The sequence below is a fragment of the Oryzias melastigma genome, linkage group LG4, assembly GCF_002922805.2.
Source record: "Oryzias melastigma strain HK-1 linkage group LG4, ASM292280v2, whole genome shotgun sequence".
Classification (NCBI taxonomy): domain Eukaryota; kingdom Metazoa; phylum Chordata; class Actinopteri; order Beloniformes; family Adrianichthyidae; genus Oryzias; species Oryzias melastigma.
In genome coordinates, this window is record NC_050515.1 from 25,949,591 (window position 1) to 25,967,614 (window position 18,024).

Here is an 18,024-nt window from a genome sequence, read left to right on the forward strand (position 1 = left end):
GATGACGCATAAACATTTTTATGTTTCCAACCTGCATTCCACCCATTTATGTGGAATCCGCTGTTGCAGTTTGCTAACTCATATGAATGAGCATGTGCTTATCTGCTGCAGCACAGAAGACCACACCCACAATCTAATTTCAAGAATAAAAAGGTTAAGTGTGAACTACATTAATGCACTAAACCCCTCATCTGGCCCGGTTAGCGTGCCTAGCTCAGGTGCCGGAGAAGAGAATTTGACATCTTCCTATTGACTGCAGGGATGTGAAAACACATGAAAAGCTGATATTTTTAAACAAGCTTTACAATGATCGAGCTAATGGTGATCCTCACTTTCATGCTTACTGGTTGGTATTCAAAGTAGAACTTCATTTACTGTTTTTTTCCATCCTACACCCAAGCTCTTAACTTTAGGGAAAGTTTGTTTCACAACTGGAAAAACTGCATTATGCAGCAACAACACAAGAATGAATGGACAGAGCTGAAGATGTTCACTGAGGGTACTCAAAGAGAGAATTGTCTACAACAAACAAATACTTCATCTGCTTAACCTGTCTGCATTTGGAGAAAAATCAACCACTCACAGTTTTACCAAGACGTAATTTCAAGATCAGTCATGACTGATGTTTTCATAGACGATTATTATAAACTCAATAAGTATCCAGAACTCTCACAAAACTTTTTTCAGTTAAATTCAATTCAAAAAAACTTTATTAATCCCCGAGGGGCAATTCTGTTTTTAAGGTGCAGTGAGTGCCTTCTATTAACATTCAGGTTACACATGACACAGTAGCATATGGAAACAATAACAATAATAACAATAATAACAACAACAACAATAACAATAACAAACTTTGATCATATTTCAAATTTAAGTACAGGTAAAGCAGCCAAATCCCTCGAATTGTTATAAGTCCGAACAGCCTTTTTAACTAAAATTTTTCTAAAGGAAAAACAAAGATTTTTAAGGTTTTATTGCTTTTATTTTCATTTTTTGGTGAGCATAAATTGGCTTAGAATTTCACAAATCATTAAAGTCATCAAGATGAAAATTGGAAGCAGAAAACCACCTTTTGATACAGGGATAAAAAACTATGCTAAACCTTTGCGCAAAATAAAAAAAATTTAAAAAAATCCTCGGTAATATTAACATACATAACATTTAATAATATTATTCTTTTATCATTTTCCCCAAATGTATATTTCTCCAAAGCCAATATTCCCCCTTTTGTTGCCATGGTAACCTGAATTGAGGTCAATTAACTTTTATATTTTGACACCTGGGCCAGGAATCAACAGGCTGCCATCATAGTGTCCCGATGCTGCTGCTAAATAGGGCATTAGCCCAGCCACACAGCATGCAGTGCATGGTGTAACTTACAAATCCATGCAGGCTGAAAAGCCTTTCCTTATAGTAAAGCAACCAACACTCTAATCAAACAGTGCAGCTGATCACAAAGGACTTCCCTCAAAGCCATACATACAGAAATGAATAAGGAATAAGGCTTTGGGCGTAGTGCAAATTTGATCTAAAAGATTATTTTATTCTGGGAGTAAAGATGAAATTATTCTACCATTGCTAAAATAAGGCAGTTTTTTGCTTTATGATTTAATATTCAGTGTAACCAGTAGACAGAATAATATACAAGCAGTTGTAATACTAACGTCTATCACTAAAAGAAGAAGAGAAGCCCAGAATGGGGTTGTTTGATCTTTTTTAGGAAGAAGTCTCCAGACTCATTTCTGTCTTACATAATCCTAAAGTCACGATCCTTTTGGCCTCTGAGATTGAGTGATGTCTGCCATTTAGTGAAAGAGTTGTCAAAGTAAATCTAATTCGGAGTGTTAAGGTTTTTCCAGCCCTTATCCTTTGATCTCTTTGGCCTAGCAGGGCTGTGTATTTTTCCATTACCACAGCAAGCAGCTATCACAGTTCTCACTGTTCCCCCTCTGGCCTCGTCCCAGAATGAGTGAGTGGAAAGAGTAAAAAGAACTACCTGGGTTTCAAAGTGTTCAACAATCTGAGCCTTCCTTACACACTTCATTGCACACAAATTGTGCTTTGAAAAACTATGAGATCTTATGATTTTTGACTGATTTAATATGTAATAGGTCAGAAAAAATCAGATTGAAATATTTAGATTCTTTTGTAAATGGATTTTCCTTTCTAATAAAAGTTGGACGGTGACACTTTAAAATAAGAAGTCCTCGATATAAAAAAACTACGCTTTTTAAAGAAGCTTCACGGTTTCCCAGCAATCAAGGTCCTGTCAGACAGTATAATACGCTTTTCCTCATTGCTTCTGTGTGTGTGGACCCATCACAGAAGCAACACCCTACCACAATGAGAGCTTCTTACGCAGGGCGGAAAACTTTGGTTGACCCCGGCTCCAAACATCCTACTCCTGCAGACTGGGCTCTGTTAGTTACTTTCAAACAGGGTTATTAGGAGCTAAATTTGTTGATTTACTCTCAGTGAGAGGCGCCAGACTCTGAAACAAAACCAGTGCTTATGCTTGGAAAATTACTGATTACTGGTGACTATGAAGACTATGCATCTGTGAGACAGACTTTCTGACAGCAGTGTAAACCTGTGACAATAATACTACAACACTATAGCGTTGAGTGGGAAGTGTTTTGGTAGCTGTTTCTCCAAATTTAGGTAACAGGTTGAATCACAGACAAGAGTATGATCATTTTTCCTACAAAATAATGTTTTTTTCCCCTAAATGTTAGAAAGCCATGTATCTATAAAAATGTCATGCTGTAAGGAAGCTGTGCCTCCCTGTGCTGACACACAAGTATCTCCAATAAAGTTTTTAATAATTAGTGTGAAAGTGCCACAAGATTATTTTCTCTGTCACTGTTAATTACAGCGGTATTGTTTAGATTGAATCATTTATAAATACAACATTTCAGATCAAAATAATACATTATTTTAAGTTGAAATATTTTTGAACCAAAAGGTGCATTGGATTATAGAGAGTATTAAGAAACAGTTTTTGATTTAGCTAGCTAGAAAGCCTATAAGTGCCAAGAGACAGGCTATTGGTCAAAGGGATTGATGGGAAGCTCTTCTTGTGAACTGTGTTATTCTTCATTCTTTTATCTGCAATAATTCTTTATTAAATAATAAACTTTATCACAATGAATAACATTGTTAATTTGTAACACATAACAGTACTCTCACTTTTTCAGTTCATTATCTTGAAGCAGTACAGAACGCATCACTCCACCAGGCTCCTGACTACCCATAAGGCCCCAACACTCCATCATGCTTTGTAGTTTATCAAAGTAAGATTTTTGAGCACCAACTACCACAGAAATTATGTTCCAGATAAGTAAACACAACCAGAATTCATACATAAGGCACGACAAATTATTAGGCGGACTGTGTCCATTTAAAGATAATTAAAGGATTTTAAGTGTGCCTTACAGTTACGAAATACTGTATCTTTTTTGTATCCCAGCACTTGATTGTTGTTGTATCTGACTCTTTAAACTGAATCTCAATAGTATCCAAACTACACTCCTTACTTTAAGGGAGAAAATTGTCTGAGAAAAACTTGTACAAAGTATATTTTCTGGGGAAAACTAAAACCCCTTAGTGCTCTTGGAAAAATATTACTTGGATACACCTAAAATCATCAAATAATGTAATAGATTTAATTAGAAGGGCTCATATAAATACTGTTAAAAGATGTTAATCCTCAAAATCTTATGAATCTACACTCTCACAGCTTTCATGGACAAAAGTACACAAAGTGTTGTTCAGTCTTACTCCTTTGTTAGTGCTGAGAGCAGCACCTCCGGGCAGAGGCCGGTGACTCAGTCTAATCTACTCAAACTAACGGAGCATCATGGTTGCACAACAGCCCAGGTCAGCAACACCATGGCTGGAGACCAGACTAAAATTAAAACCACACTGCACAGAGTGACAGCCATACCCAACCACGAATCAACAAACACAGCAGGACCTCTGGGGTGTTTTTTTAATTAAGAGGTTTCCCAAGTTTAGCTTGCAAAATGTCTTGGCAGCACATTGCTATGATTATTTAAGGTTTTCTTGAACATGTGACCAATTTCATTCCAAGTGTCAACTTTATAACACAAATGGTTTTATAGTTCCACATCCATGATTATTGTTCTTAATTTCCCCAAATGTAAACTGTCATAAGCATTGAGTGGAAGGTTCGACTCTCAGCCAGAGATCCTCACAGAGGTGCACACAATTGCACATTTTTAGAGCATTTCCTAAATAAAGAGATTAATTCTGAGAAACACAGACTAAATATTCTTACAGCTGAAAGCTAGAACTGTAGATACTGATTATGCTCAATGAGTAAAGATAAAAACATTGATGTAGTGGCAATATAAAGTTTCCTGAAGTTAATGCATTTCTGTGTTTAATTATGCTTAGTCCATCTAATAAATTCACCTTAAAGATGCACACCAGACTCTGAAAAAAGTCAGGTTCTATTAGTGGTTACTATAATGCAGCTACAGCACAGACAAATGATCATTTTTGCTTTTTAATGTCCTAAAATTTCTAAGTCAATAAATAACCAAGCCACTTTTATATCTTTAAAGTTCAAATTTATAGGGGTAAAATTATTAACACAGTAAAATACATAATACAAATGGTATTAGAATGTTTGAGATTTCTTGACAGACATTTTAATTTATTTTAAAGAAATGGTATTATTTTCCAAGGGGAATGTAGAAACTGTCTATGTCATTAAAGGTGGTTACAGTTGCGGAGTTGCTTTAACATTAAAATACTTCTTTGTTTGTATTATATTTGTCCATATGATATTGAATAATAGAAAGAGAAGGCAGAGGAAAGTTTGGAATTACATGATTATTTTATACATCATTGAGCATAAATTACCTTAGTAAGTTGCCATGTCAACAGAAAGGCTGAATCCAAGTTGCTTCAATATCCCTCTGGCTGCTCCCTATTGCTCCAATCGTAGAAGCATTTGAAGCTGTAGTAGTGTTTTTTTTTTCGAGGAGCCATGGCAACTTAAGACGGACTATCCCTCCACCAGTAGGGTGATCCATGGCGTGGAGAAGAAAGCCATTTCTTCACATGGGTGCGCTCGGAAGCACAGAAGTTTACATTTAAATGTAAGGCAGAATCCTAATTCTGTTTTAGTATGACTTCTTAAAGTTATAAAGCCGATGTTGCAATGTATTTTCCGAGCACTGGGAGCTACGAGATACTACAAGCTAATTTTCTCCATATCTCTCTGTTTGGAGGAATAAATGTAGGGATAGGGAGAAGTTGTAGGGGCAAGAAGCAATTTGGATTAAGCCAAACTCAAGCCCTTCTGTTGCAAACTACAGTAGTAACCCAGCAGCTGCATTCTTTCCATTTATGTACCTTCAGAAAGCTTTTCCCTTTGTGTCCAGTCTGTTCTGGATTCAAAGAAAGAGCAGTTTTACAGCTCCCAGAGCTCAGAATGATTCCACACAGCAGCAGCAGCAGCTTTAGCCTTTGGTGAAATGATATGCAACTAACGACAAAGAACACCGCTGCTGATTTAATTCAGCATTGTACAGAGCGTGTCCTTTAACCCACACTGCTGACAGGCTAGGTTGCAAGAAGACGAACAATCATACAGCCCTGATGTTATTCTGGAGCAGAACCTGATAGAACGTGGCAGCAGCATCTTTGACACAGAAAACCTTTGACACCAGTCTTAAGGATTGTAATGTGGAAAAGAATATCTTCTTAAGCTGTCATGACAAATCTACAAAAAAATTAAATAATAAACGTCAATACTTTAGGTAGTAAAGTTTGCTCTAAAAAATCATTTTTTAAGATTTGTACTAATACCTTATCTCTTCTCAGACAATCAAACATGAATTAAGAAGACTTGACCAAACACTGTTAGTCTGCAATTGTGAGTAAAAAATAAAATGACCACTGATGCAGAACCCATGTTTAAATCAAAGATCTGCATACACTTGCCCTTCAATATTACAGATTTCTATTAAAAAGGCAGTCAAACCACCAACTGGTTCTTCCAGATTAACTAAATCTGTAGTCTAAAACAAAACTGTCTCAAACAAAAAAGTTGTATTTCTGTTAATAGGTGAGGTCATTACCACCAACGCAATCTCTCTTTTAGCTTTAAAAGAGGCAAGATGGCTGTGGTGCAATGGTAGGGTGGTCAACCCCTGACCAGAAGATTACAGGTTCAACTCCCACCCATGTGTCCTTGGGCAAAACACTGGACCCCACCTTTGGTGGCTATAGATTGGTACCAGTGTGTGCATGACTGTAAAGCAATTTGTGCCTTCAAGGAAGGTAGAAACGCACTATATAAGTTTAAACTATTTTACATTTTTAACACAATTATTCCTTTTTTATTTTTAGGGTAAAAAAATGCTTTATTACAAGTATACCTGTAATCTTTTTTGTTTTTTGCTCCTTGCTTTAGGGGTTGCCATAGCAAATCATCTGACTCAATTTGACCAGAGCCTCTACACCCTCCTCCTTCACACTACCAACTCTCATGTCCTCCTTTACTACATCCATGAACCTCATCTTTGGTCTTCGTCTAGACCTCTTTCCTGATAGCTCCAACCTCAGCATGCTTTTTAGCAACATTATAATTTTTACCTTCCCCAAATGTGTCCAAATCATCTCAGTCTGTTTTCCTGTATTTATCTCCAAAACACCTAACAAGATGTGTTCCTCTTATGGATTAATTCCTGATCATTTCCATCCTCATCACTCCAAAAGAGAACCTCAACATCTCTTATCCTCTTATTAACACACAAATATTCTTGAACGTTTCCATTCATTCCACCATCAAGTCTTCTTTTCTACTTTCCTCACTACCAAGTTCCTTCCTCCCTGTCTTCCTGATCACTTAACTGTAGCTCTCCAGTCATCTGGAAGGGCTTCCTAATCTTCCAAAGCCTGTTTCAACTCCTCTCACACTTCCAAATTCTCGCTCCTTCACTCGTAGCTTTCCTTTTCTCTATCTGCCAATGACCATGCCTTTCTTATCTCCTTCTTCCACCAATGTTAATCCAACTTCCAGCAGCAGCCTGTAAGTCAACAGAAACGGTGGCGATTGCTGTTAACCCAGTCCATGACTGATCTAGTATGACATTTTTGTTTATGATTCGCCCTGATTTAGGTTTGATTTTATAACAGATGCCCTTAATGAAACAAGCTTTTGCTTTTACCGTCACACGAAAGCACTGGAGACTTATCAGTTTTGTATTGAATAACAGGAAGTCCACCTCTGTGTTAATTCTTTCTCAACCTTAAATTCCAAAAGATCTGGTCCATTTTTCTAAATGTAAAGTAGAAAAAAGTCAATCAAAAAAACAAAAAAAGAAATTAAAAAAAAGATTAAAGATTAAACCTCAGGCTACATTCATGCAGGGCATCTAAATACGGATTCTTGAATGCAGATTTAGCTCATGGTGTTCACAATGGACAAGCAGAGAGAGTTTTGACCAGGAAGGCTGAAACACGTGTTTACAGAGCCTTTTATTGGAAGTGGTCGCTTGAATACACATTGTCAAGGGTGATGTGAACACAGCTTCACACTGACATGAGCATGAACAACGTAAAGAAAGCGCCAAATACTTATTAGAGATGAAAAAAAACTGAAGTGCTTTAATATGGTCAAGACTGATTGCTTTGCTCTTCTTTCTGACCGTGGTCATGCTGCAGGTAATGCTTATGAAATGATAATAGCCTTCACGCTCGGCACGGTAACCATCCTAATTGGAAACAGCATGCTTTTGTTTTAAATGGCTTCAAGGCAAGTCCTGACGGATCAATGTTTGAAACAAAGCCAGGGTCTTATTCAGAGGCTTTCACATCTGCAGAGTCACTAGAAAAATGAAGTCAGGCTTCATCGGTGTGTCAGAGGAAAATCCTATCAAAAAACGGTTGGAAAGACCTCACTAATGTTCTCCTCCCCCCGTGTGGTGTTTTAAATAGCTGCTGCACACACACTCCACATGCAGGAAAAAGTCAGCAGTATGTAAAATATACGGCAACTGCGTCATCGTCTGCGTCAAACATTCTGACATCAGATAATCTGGAGAACAGTGAACATTTCATAATTCAGAAGAACCCCCAACATACAGAGACGGACAGAAGGAGGCGAAGGGAGACCTTAAGGAAAGGATGAGGAGGAAGCAGATGGACAGTAACAGACCCTTTGTGCTGTCGTCAGCAGTTCAGGCTGACTGTAAAGGAACAGAGAAAACTGGGGAATAAAAGAGAGGGGGATGGACCTGATGGAAGCTGAAAAACAGAGGGATATTGGAGATTTAACAAGGTGGAGAGAGGAGGGGAACTATAGTACACTGGAGGAGAGGAGAGAAATGTGCTTGGAGGTAAAGAAGTGAGATCATTTTGTCATAGGTGCATGAGGACAAATGATGGCAGTCAAACAACGAGAAGCCTTCAGAGGGTTAAATGCTCAGACATATTTTAACTGCAGTTATGACACTCACAGCTCCACATTTAGAGCAGCTTGGGTGCATTGGACATAATATAACTATACAAATGTCATGACTTGTTACGCAAACATGTATGTTTCCTAAAAGGCTGACATACCAGACCTTTTCCTCCTATTTCGTCGTATAGATGTGGACTGACCCTATTATAGAATGCATAAAATGATCTTCTACTGATCTGGAAGTGTTATCTTTTCTTTAAGAAACACTGACCTCTGACCAGCAGATCAAAGCTTCTGAAATGCAATAGTCACACACTTGTGTTGGCATTAAATGTGAACATTTGTAAAATCCATTTTATCTCTGCAAATGTAAAATAACACTTAAAGTAAGAATTTAACATTTCTGAATGAAAAGAAGATTTTCCTAGAATAACCTATCACAGCTGAGAAATATACAAGCAGCAGTATTTTTTCTGCTGAGACACTTACAGTATTTAAAGTCCTTCTCCAACTATATTCTGTTGTAAAATCACTTCCTGTTGTCTTTTAACTAAGATTTTACAGCTTTTAGCTAAAAAAAAAAAAAATCTTTTTTTAAGTCATAGTTTCTGCAGGGCAGCAGGAGCTCATTAGAAATTTGCCTCTGTATTGTGAGCTAGCTTATAGCACATCACAAGCCCCACCTAACATTAGCGTAGCAAAAAAAAATGCAAGCAATAACGGAGCTATTTAACTGTACAGTTTAGATACAGATTCCAACTCACACAGAGAAAATTAGGACATTAATGGATCTATTTGTCTGCAAGTTTATGCATCCGCATTGTAGCAGAGAAAGGAGACTTTGGGCCACCCATTGCAGTTGCTACGTCACAAACTCGAGCTTTGTCAAACCTCGGGTTTTCATCTGCTCCTGATCCATCAAGATTTAAATCAAGAAATGCTCCGAAATACAGTTTTAATCCTAAATTATTTTTTATATGTGCTCCATCGTGAGGAAAATGATACAAGAACATGTTAAAAATACCAAAAACATGATTTTCATTGGAGTGGGTCTTTAACTGAGTGACTTTTAAAAAAGATGTTCAAATTTAGATTTTTTTTCCCTAAGGATCCATTGCTTCATTTACTTGTGAGCTATGATTTTCTATTGTAGTTCAATTATTTTTCCTGGTCACAAAACTTAAAATAAAAGAATATCTAATCATTGATAATTAAAACCTAGTAGCATCAACGACACACTGACCAGCTTGTTTTTAAATCTTTCATGCTAGAAATTCATGCTTTTTAAGCCACCAGTGATCTACTGATAAACTTAGCAACTATTTTAGATAAACTGTGGCAGAAGCACAAGTCAGATTTGATCTATTACTTCAATCTAACTTTTCTTAAAACCCTTTTACTGCCTTTGTCGTGTTTACATATCTTCATGAGGCAGCACTCTGTGAACTTTTTGTTGTAAATCTTCGTGCATATGTTATAAGATTTGAAGTGATGTTGTATCTATCTGCAGGGAATCCTTTTAAAATATCTCCTTGCCTTTGACCCTTGATTTTGCAAAGAGAATCAGACAAGGAGATTGGAGGGATTTTTTGAGACACACCCCAGCAGTCTCCTTTTGGAGAGGAACTCACAGTATTTCATACAGCAGAGAAATCCCACGATCAGTGTCTCAGCAGAACAGCTTTAAATACAATAGCAATAAATGTGCATTACACAATTATAGCACACCTGAACTGATTTAGAATTACTCAAGTTTAGCTCTCAATGCATCTTGAAAAATACATTTACGTCTCCCCCTATTAAATATGGATAACTTGACTTCTTCTGGCATTGAATAAAAGCAGTGCATCCTTGTCTGAATCTGCATGTTGTTGCTTTCGTCAAGCACAATAATTACACAAAAAAATATGAAGTGCTTTGATGTGATTCTGACATTTCTGAGCTGCTAGTTAGTTTCCTTTGTTTTCTGCATCTACATGTCACGCTTAACTGAGTGTCTTTGATACTTAATGTCATAATGTCTGCATTGTTTATGAATCTTTCCTCCTTTCAGCTTAAATATATTCAGGTGATTTATGTCTTTTTTTTACATACAAAGGGTCTATATCATGATATTCTAAACCTTTCAAAGTACTCTGCATCCTTTTTATGATAATATATTACCTTTGGCACGGTAAAGAACCATTTTTTTAATGAATGAGTTATTTTCTCCTTTTTCTAACAGCTCAGAGATGCATGAATGGAGGGCGAGGGTGTTTTATGTGAGGAATTAATATTATCTAACACTCAAAAGCTCAAAAAAGTTGATTTTGCATGATATATGCCCTTTACTAAAAAGTTATGTCGTTGTGTTATTTACTTTATGACAGATTTGTCCAAATCTGTGTGTGTGATACATCATGATGGCTCCTGTTTAAGGAAGAAACCATCCAATAATCTCCATTCAGCAGCTTCTCTGCTAAAATGAGCACTGTTTACTAAACTGCGGCTGCCGACTCATCCCCGTTTCAACAGCACACATGGATAAAATCACCAGTTTACAGGATTAAGAGGCTGCACTGGAAAAACGATTAATTTTCCCACTTACACTGGAGAAAACTCATTAAAATTCTGATCCAAACACTTAACACTCAGTCAATCGCTCCTTATTTTCTTTCCTCATTTCAAATGTGGCTGAAAATGTGAATCCACTTTTTATGCCAAAAAGTGTACACAAGTCATATTTTGTTCTCAAAAGGTTAAATATCAATCACATAATTTTCTAATAAATATAATTGGTATAAGATCTAAATTAGGAAGTTAGAACTAAAAACAAGAGAACATCTGTTCCCTTACTTCAGGTGTGGAGATGCAACAGATGCCAGACTACACCTGTGCCTCTGTCACGGTGAAACTTCAATCAGATGGCATTAATGCAGGAGGTCTTTCATTAAATAAACCATATTCGCTTACAAAAGGTTTGAAAGAGAGAGGTGATGAAAGCAACAGTAGACCACTATTTTAATCCTGAAAACATTGGTTAAAGGGAATGAAAAATGAGCACATACTTTCACTGATTTGGATTGGGATTACAAAAAATACATTTTCTCATTAAAAAAGGGAACTGAAATCTATATTTAAATGAATATTTGTACTACATCTACCTTGTATCTGTTTGTAAATAGCTTTTAAAAATCTGACATGTAAGTTCAAACTCACTTTTTTCCACCATAATTTCTTGCCATAGTGAAATGTCAAATACCATCTCAATAAACAGGAACAATAAATCTCTAAAGATAAATGTATTGAAGTATAATAGGAATAAGATCCTTAGAAAGTCGGCAAAAAGCACAAAACTTTCAAAATTTAATTGCTGCTGCTCACAATTTGGCAAAAATAAAATAAACTGAAGTTAGAGTCCTGCACTAACCAACTGTCCAGCTATTGAACTATTCATTATTTTAAAAATGGATTAATTCATTATAATTATTTCTATGTTTCATTCGATAGCTTTTTAATCATTTTCATTGCTCACTGAAAGAACACCTTCGCTATCATGAACTGATGGTGTAGGACCTAAAATGCAGGAAACTAAACCTAAACACTTAATAAATAAACATGAACATGACAAAAACATGGACTAGTTATGCAACAAAAGGATGACAAGCAGATGAGCTCACAAGAATGAACTTACAACTACTGAGGACAAATGACACAAACTTGAACCCTGTGTGAAAGTGACAGAGGCAAAACTCAAAACAGAACTCGACTAAACAACAAAAAAGTTATGTAATACACAAAAGCATCTCATTTTAAAGGGGGTTCTCTATTCCAGTTACGTACAGATTAACGACTGTATATGGAAACTGGACAGAGTGATGTCACCCATAAAAAATGACTTATTTTCGGCTTCAGCCATGTAATCAATTCAGTTGTCATTTTTTCGTGATATGGATGCTGCCATGTTGGAGTCATCAGTAAACGGTGATTGGTCCGAAATTTTTAAATCAAATGTTTTGAATGTTGGACGTGGGGGCCAGCAGGGACCACATACTTTCATTGTGGCCAGTTCAAAACTGGAATAACTTGTACAACTAAAAACAAAATTGTTTTAAAAAATTAGATTTTTAATAACATGTTAAAAAAAAGGTAACAGAACAAGAATGGTTATTCTTACAAATAAAACGAATGGCTATAAATAGCTGTTTATTTACCAATAGAAGTCTATGGAATTCTGGCTTTTTGGAACCAGCTGGTACTTCCTGTTTGGAACACCAAACAGTAATTCTTAGATTAGCTGCTCAATCCATTTGAAATTAGAAAAAAACATATTTTCCCCAAGACTACTTTCAGTGTTTATTTGTAGTAAAAATAACTTCAGAACAATGAATTATTTGGAAATTCTTATATTTTCTTGTGTTCTGAAAACTAAAAGCAGACTGAAACACTATGGTGACCATAGTTTATGAAAATGCAACCCTCTTATTGCATCCTAGAAATGGTCATGAGCTTGTTAACATGAAGTGACAGTGTGGAATTGGGCTTGAATAAAAACATATAAAGAAATTTCATTTAAAAAAGGCTAATAATCCACAGGTTAACTTTGTTTTGTATAAAACAAGAAGGTTACATATAAATATATCCTCATTCCAGGTGGGAACAGCCAAAACAGTCTAATCAAATCCAGATAAAATCAATCACATCAATCTATGCTCACGCCAAATCCTTCATGAATGCTGCACTGCATGACCTGCTATAGACGGCATACATCAAAAATGTGTTAAGACCACATTTTCCGCTCGAAGGCCAGCCTTGCCGTATCATGCTGCGAGGTAATGACTGAGCAGACGCGTGCTTGCGAAATTACCCGAGGTGATTGCAATACACGCCAGCGTGCGTGACTTCAAATGGTCTTGCATTTAAGAAGACGAATTTCACATCTTTTTTTCTTTTTACAGCAAAGCTTGTTTTTGTGGAAAAGACCAGCATACTTCCATCAGTTAGAAGAAAAATCGACAGAAATGGTCACAATGCTGAAGAGCCAAAGGCAGAACTCACAGCTGAGGGCAGTCATGTGCATATTCACATCTAATATGTTTAGTGTGCACTTGATTATATAATACTGTGTAATTTAGGAATATGTACACAACTATAGTGATGACATAATCCTGGTACAACATAATAATGGCACAAGATAGTCTTGGCTAATTGCTGTAACCATTTTCCACATTTGTGACTTAATAGCTTCTTTTTAGCTTGTCTCATTTTTTAATATCAACTCTAGTTTGAGACCTCTGTGTGCCGTTTATATTAGTCTTCTCTGTTGCTCCTAAGAAGAAACGTCTTTTGCTGCATTTTTTTGACCAGATGACCTGACACTTGACAAATTTGTCAACTCATTAGAGTCACGCGAAAGGTGAGCAGAGCAGGTAATGTCTATAACCAACAAGGTCTGCTTGTATTTCAGTGTTGTGATCATGTTTAGAGTGTTGTGATCAGGTAGAGTGATCAAAATCCATTCCAGTGGGATCTGTTCTACAGCAAGGTGGTGACTATTGATGAGATAACATCAGATTGGACTCCGCTCCCAGAGGTCTTTTATATTATGAAAAGCGACTTAAACTCTGAAAAATTGTGTGTGCCATTGTTAGCAAATCTCAAAAACCTGTGTTTTTAGAACAAAGTTTCTGCAGAGCGGCAATCATTCATTAGAAATTAAACTGGATCGTGAGTGGGACTGTTGGCAGGAAAAAGCCCACCCCTATTTCCCATCATCCATCTGTTTACACTCTCTCCTGCTAGCTTACAGCACCTCACAACCACAAGCTAACACTAGCGGTGCAACAAAAATGGGGAGCAATATTGGAGCAACAGTTTTGAGCCAGATGTGAGCTCAGAGGATGAAAATGAAGACGTACATGGATCTAGTCGTCTATAAATAGATGCATCAGATTGGAGCAGAGCAGGGAGCTTGTGAACTTGAAAAATTTGAATAAAGAAGTACTCAGAAATGCAATTTCAACTTAATTTACAAGTCCTCTACCGTGGAAAAAATGGCACAAGAACATGCTAAAAACATAATTTTCATTGGAGACACTCTCCTTAAACTACTTTACAGCACAGTTCTTTTAAAAAAACAAAACAAATACTTTTTAACATATATTTTAAGTCTTGGTCAAATAAAAAAAGAATAATTTATTCATTCATATTATGTGTATAGTTGCATTACATAATAAGATTTGAAGATGTATTTAAAACCAAAACATGGAATTACTTCTTATGTTATATCATGTAAATAAATGAATATGATTCAGCTATATTCTTTCTAAACTCATAGTTTTGTGATTTTGTTGTTCAAATTAATGTAATTCAACATTCTGTTAACGTTTATGTGTTAATAAATGTACAGTCCGGTGTGCACTTCGCAGCCTAACTTCACCTGTTCTTAGTTAGCCTCTAGCCTAGCTAACAACCTCTTTGCTAGCAGAGATGAGTCGGGTCTTTGGATGTGAGAGCGGGGAGGGAAAAAAGAGTGGAAATGTATAAACTGAAACTAAAAATAAAAAAGAAAACAACAATGAGGATTCAAGGAGCACACGAATTCGTGTGTAAGTGTCAAATTACCCATGTCTGCAGCGTCCATCCCGTACGTAACCCCCACCACCGCGTCCGCATCATCGGAGGATGCGGCCCCGGACAGCGGGCTCCCGTCCCTGGCCTCCGTGAGCCCGACCGCTCCCTCGGCTGCAGCTTCCATTCAGCCTCCCGGAGGGGAAAAAAACAGCTCCTCCAAATGAAAAGCCCCAAACGACTGTACAACCACACGAGAGACGGTAAAGAAGAACGGCCCGTGTGATATGACACTCGATATTTAAAGGAAAGACTGGGCGATAGGTATCTCCTGCGGTGGCTTCATCAGTGCGGTGTATCCTGACGACAGTCTGCTCCTCACTGCTCCTCTCTGCTCGGCAGCACTTGCTGCTGCTACTTGTTAAGGACACTCTGGCGCCATCTGCAGGCTGATGAGGGAAATACACCCAGAAGATCAACGATTCATCCAAACTAGTGATAAAAACTCCATTAAGTTTGTATTTATTTACCCTTTCGAAGCAACAAGTCTATATTATTTTACACATTTTTATTGAATAAACAAGCAAAAGTGTATTAACATACATGCAAAATGAAAGACAAGTACGTCAAAGCGATTTAAAAAAATGTATCCAAACTGTATGCTTTATGTAAACTTAATTTTCTATATATATATATATATATACATATATATATATGAGCATGTTTTAATTCTTTTTCTAATTGAATCATTTTTTTAAGTAGCAATGTCCTGCATAAAATTGTGTTTACAATCATTTCCTTAAATGATTCTTCTTATTTTTTAAAAGTAATGCTCAATTGAGTTATAATTCTGTTGTTTAATTGGCCCTTTTAATTAATAAAAACAGTCATAAACCTTTGATTAACAGATCACGTCAAAGAGGAGTCTTTTACACATAAAGAAAGACAGTTAGAGCTTAGGAAGTGTAATTTAATTATTATTATTGTATATTTTTCCTCTTATATTGCCTATGTTGTTCAGCTGGCCTCTATAATATTTTAGTTCTTTCCAGAAAACACCTCTTTTTATAAAGCAATCTAAACAAAACAAACAAACACAAATGACTACATTTTAGTAGAAGGAATATATTTATTAAGAACACAAGGCAGGATTTGAAGCTGTTCAAATATTGATGTTCTCATGCTCTCTGCACTTCAGGAAACCAAGGGAACATAAGCTTTGTAAATCCTCCCAGCAGGTTTGCACGCCAGTTTTATCAGGTCTGTTCTGCCCAGCGAGTGGATTTTCGAACAGTCCATCATTGGTCTGGAGGGGAGTTACAAGTATGTCCACCGGTGCTTGAAGAGATGAAGAAAGCAGTGGAAACACACAGCATAAACAGCGTCAAAACAGGAATAGGCCATCCGTCAGAAGGTTAAAGGTATTTAGGAAGATCCTTTTCCACCACCTGCAGAAAGAAGGATAGAGACCACTACAGTTAGATTTTTAATTACAAATTATTAAAAGGAAATTTAGTAGAAATGATATCAGTTTATAAAGAAAGCCACCTAACATGACTTCTTCCACAGGTGTGTTGTTATTTATTTTATTCACAATTATGACAAGCAGAGAATTGGTACATACACTTGGATCATCCAGTGGTCCGTATCTTTTCATCACCTGTCCCTCTCTGTTGATCAAAAACTGGAGACAGAAAGAAGGAAATGTGAAAAGTATGTATAAGAAAGACCGTTTTTATTTGAGCTACATTTTAATTGTGGAAAAAAACATCTACCTTAGTGAAGTTCCACTTGATGCTACTGCAAGAATGTGAAAAAAAAACAAATGTTAGAAATAATTAATCCTGTAACAGTATTTTTTATTACAACATGACAACAGAATTGTTGACACTTTATAACAAAGCCTTTTTATACAGATAACTTAAAGATATTTTGTTCTAAGATAGGATTTCTGGATTCCTTCTGCACTTACTTTCCAAAAATTCCTTTACCATTTGGCTGCTCCTTCAACCACTTCCACAGAGGGTGAGCGTTGGGTCCATTCACGTCAATCTTACTAAACATATCAAAATGAGCATCGAAGGACTCAGCAAACTCCTTGATCTGAGTTTCATTACCCGGCTCCTGTAAAAAAAAAAGGCAGTAGTTTTCAGAATAAAACCTTGTGAGCAGAAAAAAAAAACAAAAAAAAAATCTCATAAGCTCCGGATATCTTTAAGGACTACCAAGTTTGAAACACACAAAAACTTAAAATAGGCTGCCTGTTTTAGGACATGACATGTTGTGAATTCACAGAAATATTTTATTACAACATAAAATAATAGGGGGGCTTACAATTAATCAATTATTGATGAACCAATTTATATTCCAACTATCTAGCCATATCAAACTGTGTGAGGAAATTTGTCAATCAGATCAACCAATATCATTATAAAATCATTGCAAAATGAAATAAATTGATCATAATCAATATTGGAAAATACCATGTGGATTAAGACACTGTAGGTTTATTTTAATGTAACGTAAAAATGATCATCACAGCAGATAACATACACACATGTTAAGGCAGCAAAAAAAAATCAACCATCATTACAGTCCAGTGTGTGGAAACACTTTGAATTTTGCAAAGACATGTGACCTTACAGTGTTGTAGAATGATCTTATAATATATTATTTTAATGTAAAAAAACAACAGTAGGCTGAACTTTATGACACTAAAATGTGCATGGATTTATCATTAATTCTGGTTTACTAGTTTGTTTGTACACATATTTAATTCACACTTGACTATCTTGTAAGAAATATAAAGAAATCTGGAGAAGTTAAAGATGTTCTGGTTTTAGGTCAGTGATTTGGATCGTTCAAAATGAATAAATATCAACTATGAATTGTATCGTCAACCACAAATAATGACATGAATTAAACTGATGTAAAATGAGTTGTAACACCCCTATAAAACATTAAACTGTGGTTAAAAAAATCTGAAACTCAAGCTTTAATTTTTGATTTTTTTAAGAAGTTTACTAAAGGAAATT

At 36.2% G+C, this 18,024-nt stretch overlaps 2 protein-coding genes across 5 annotated transcripts in view; both read right to left on the reverse strand.

Moving 5' to 3' along the window:
• The window catches only part of pip5k1ca (phosphatidylinositol-4-phosphate 5-kinase, type I, gamma a), a 48,799-nt gene extending 33,366 nt beyond the window's left edge, over nucleotides 1–15,433 (reverse strand). For 2 of the 3 annotated variants that reach the window (XM_024278872.2, XM_036211657.1), the window contains exon 1: nucleotides 15,044–15,433. In XM_024278872.2, the coding sequence (XP_024134640.1) occupies nucleotides 15,044–15,176 (133 nt within the window). In that variant the 5' untranslated portion in view covers nucleotides 15,177–15,433. The remainder of the gene's footprint in view (nucleotides 1–15,043) is intronic. The other variant, XM_024278873.2, reaches the window with a different exon arrangement.
• A 661-nt stretch (nucleotides 15,434–16,094) lies between these two features.
• gpx4a (glutathione peroxidase 4a) overlaps nucleotides 16,095–18,024 on the reverse strand; it is a 4,386-nt gene continuing 2,456 nt past the window's right edge. For both annotated transcript variants that reach the window (XM_036211658.1, XM_036211659.1), the window contains exons 4-7: nucleotides 16,962–17,113; nucleotides 16,765–16,789; nucleotides 16,614–16,673; nucleotides 16,095–16,437 (exon numbers count right to left, since the gene is read on the reverse strand). In XM_036211658.1, coding sequence (XP_036067551.1) covers nucleotides 16,405–16,437; nucleotides 16,614–16,673; nucleotides 16,765–16,789; nucleotides 16,962–17,113 — 270 coding nt within the window. In that variant the 3' untranslated portion in view covers nucleotides 16,095–16,404. The remainder of the gene's footprint in view (nucleotides 16,438–16,613; nucleotides 16,674–16,764; nucleotides 16,790–16,961; nucleotides 17,114–18,024) is intronic.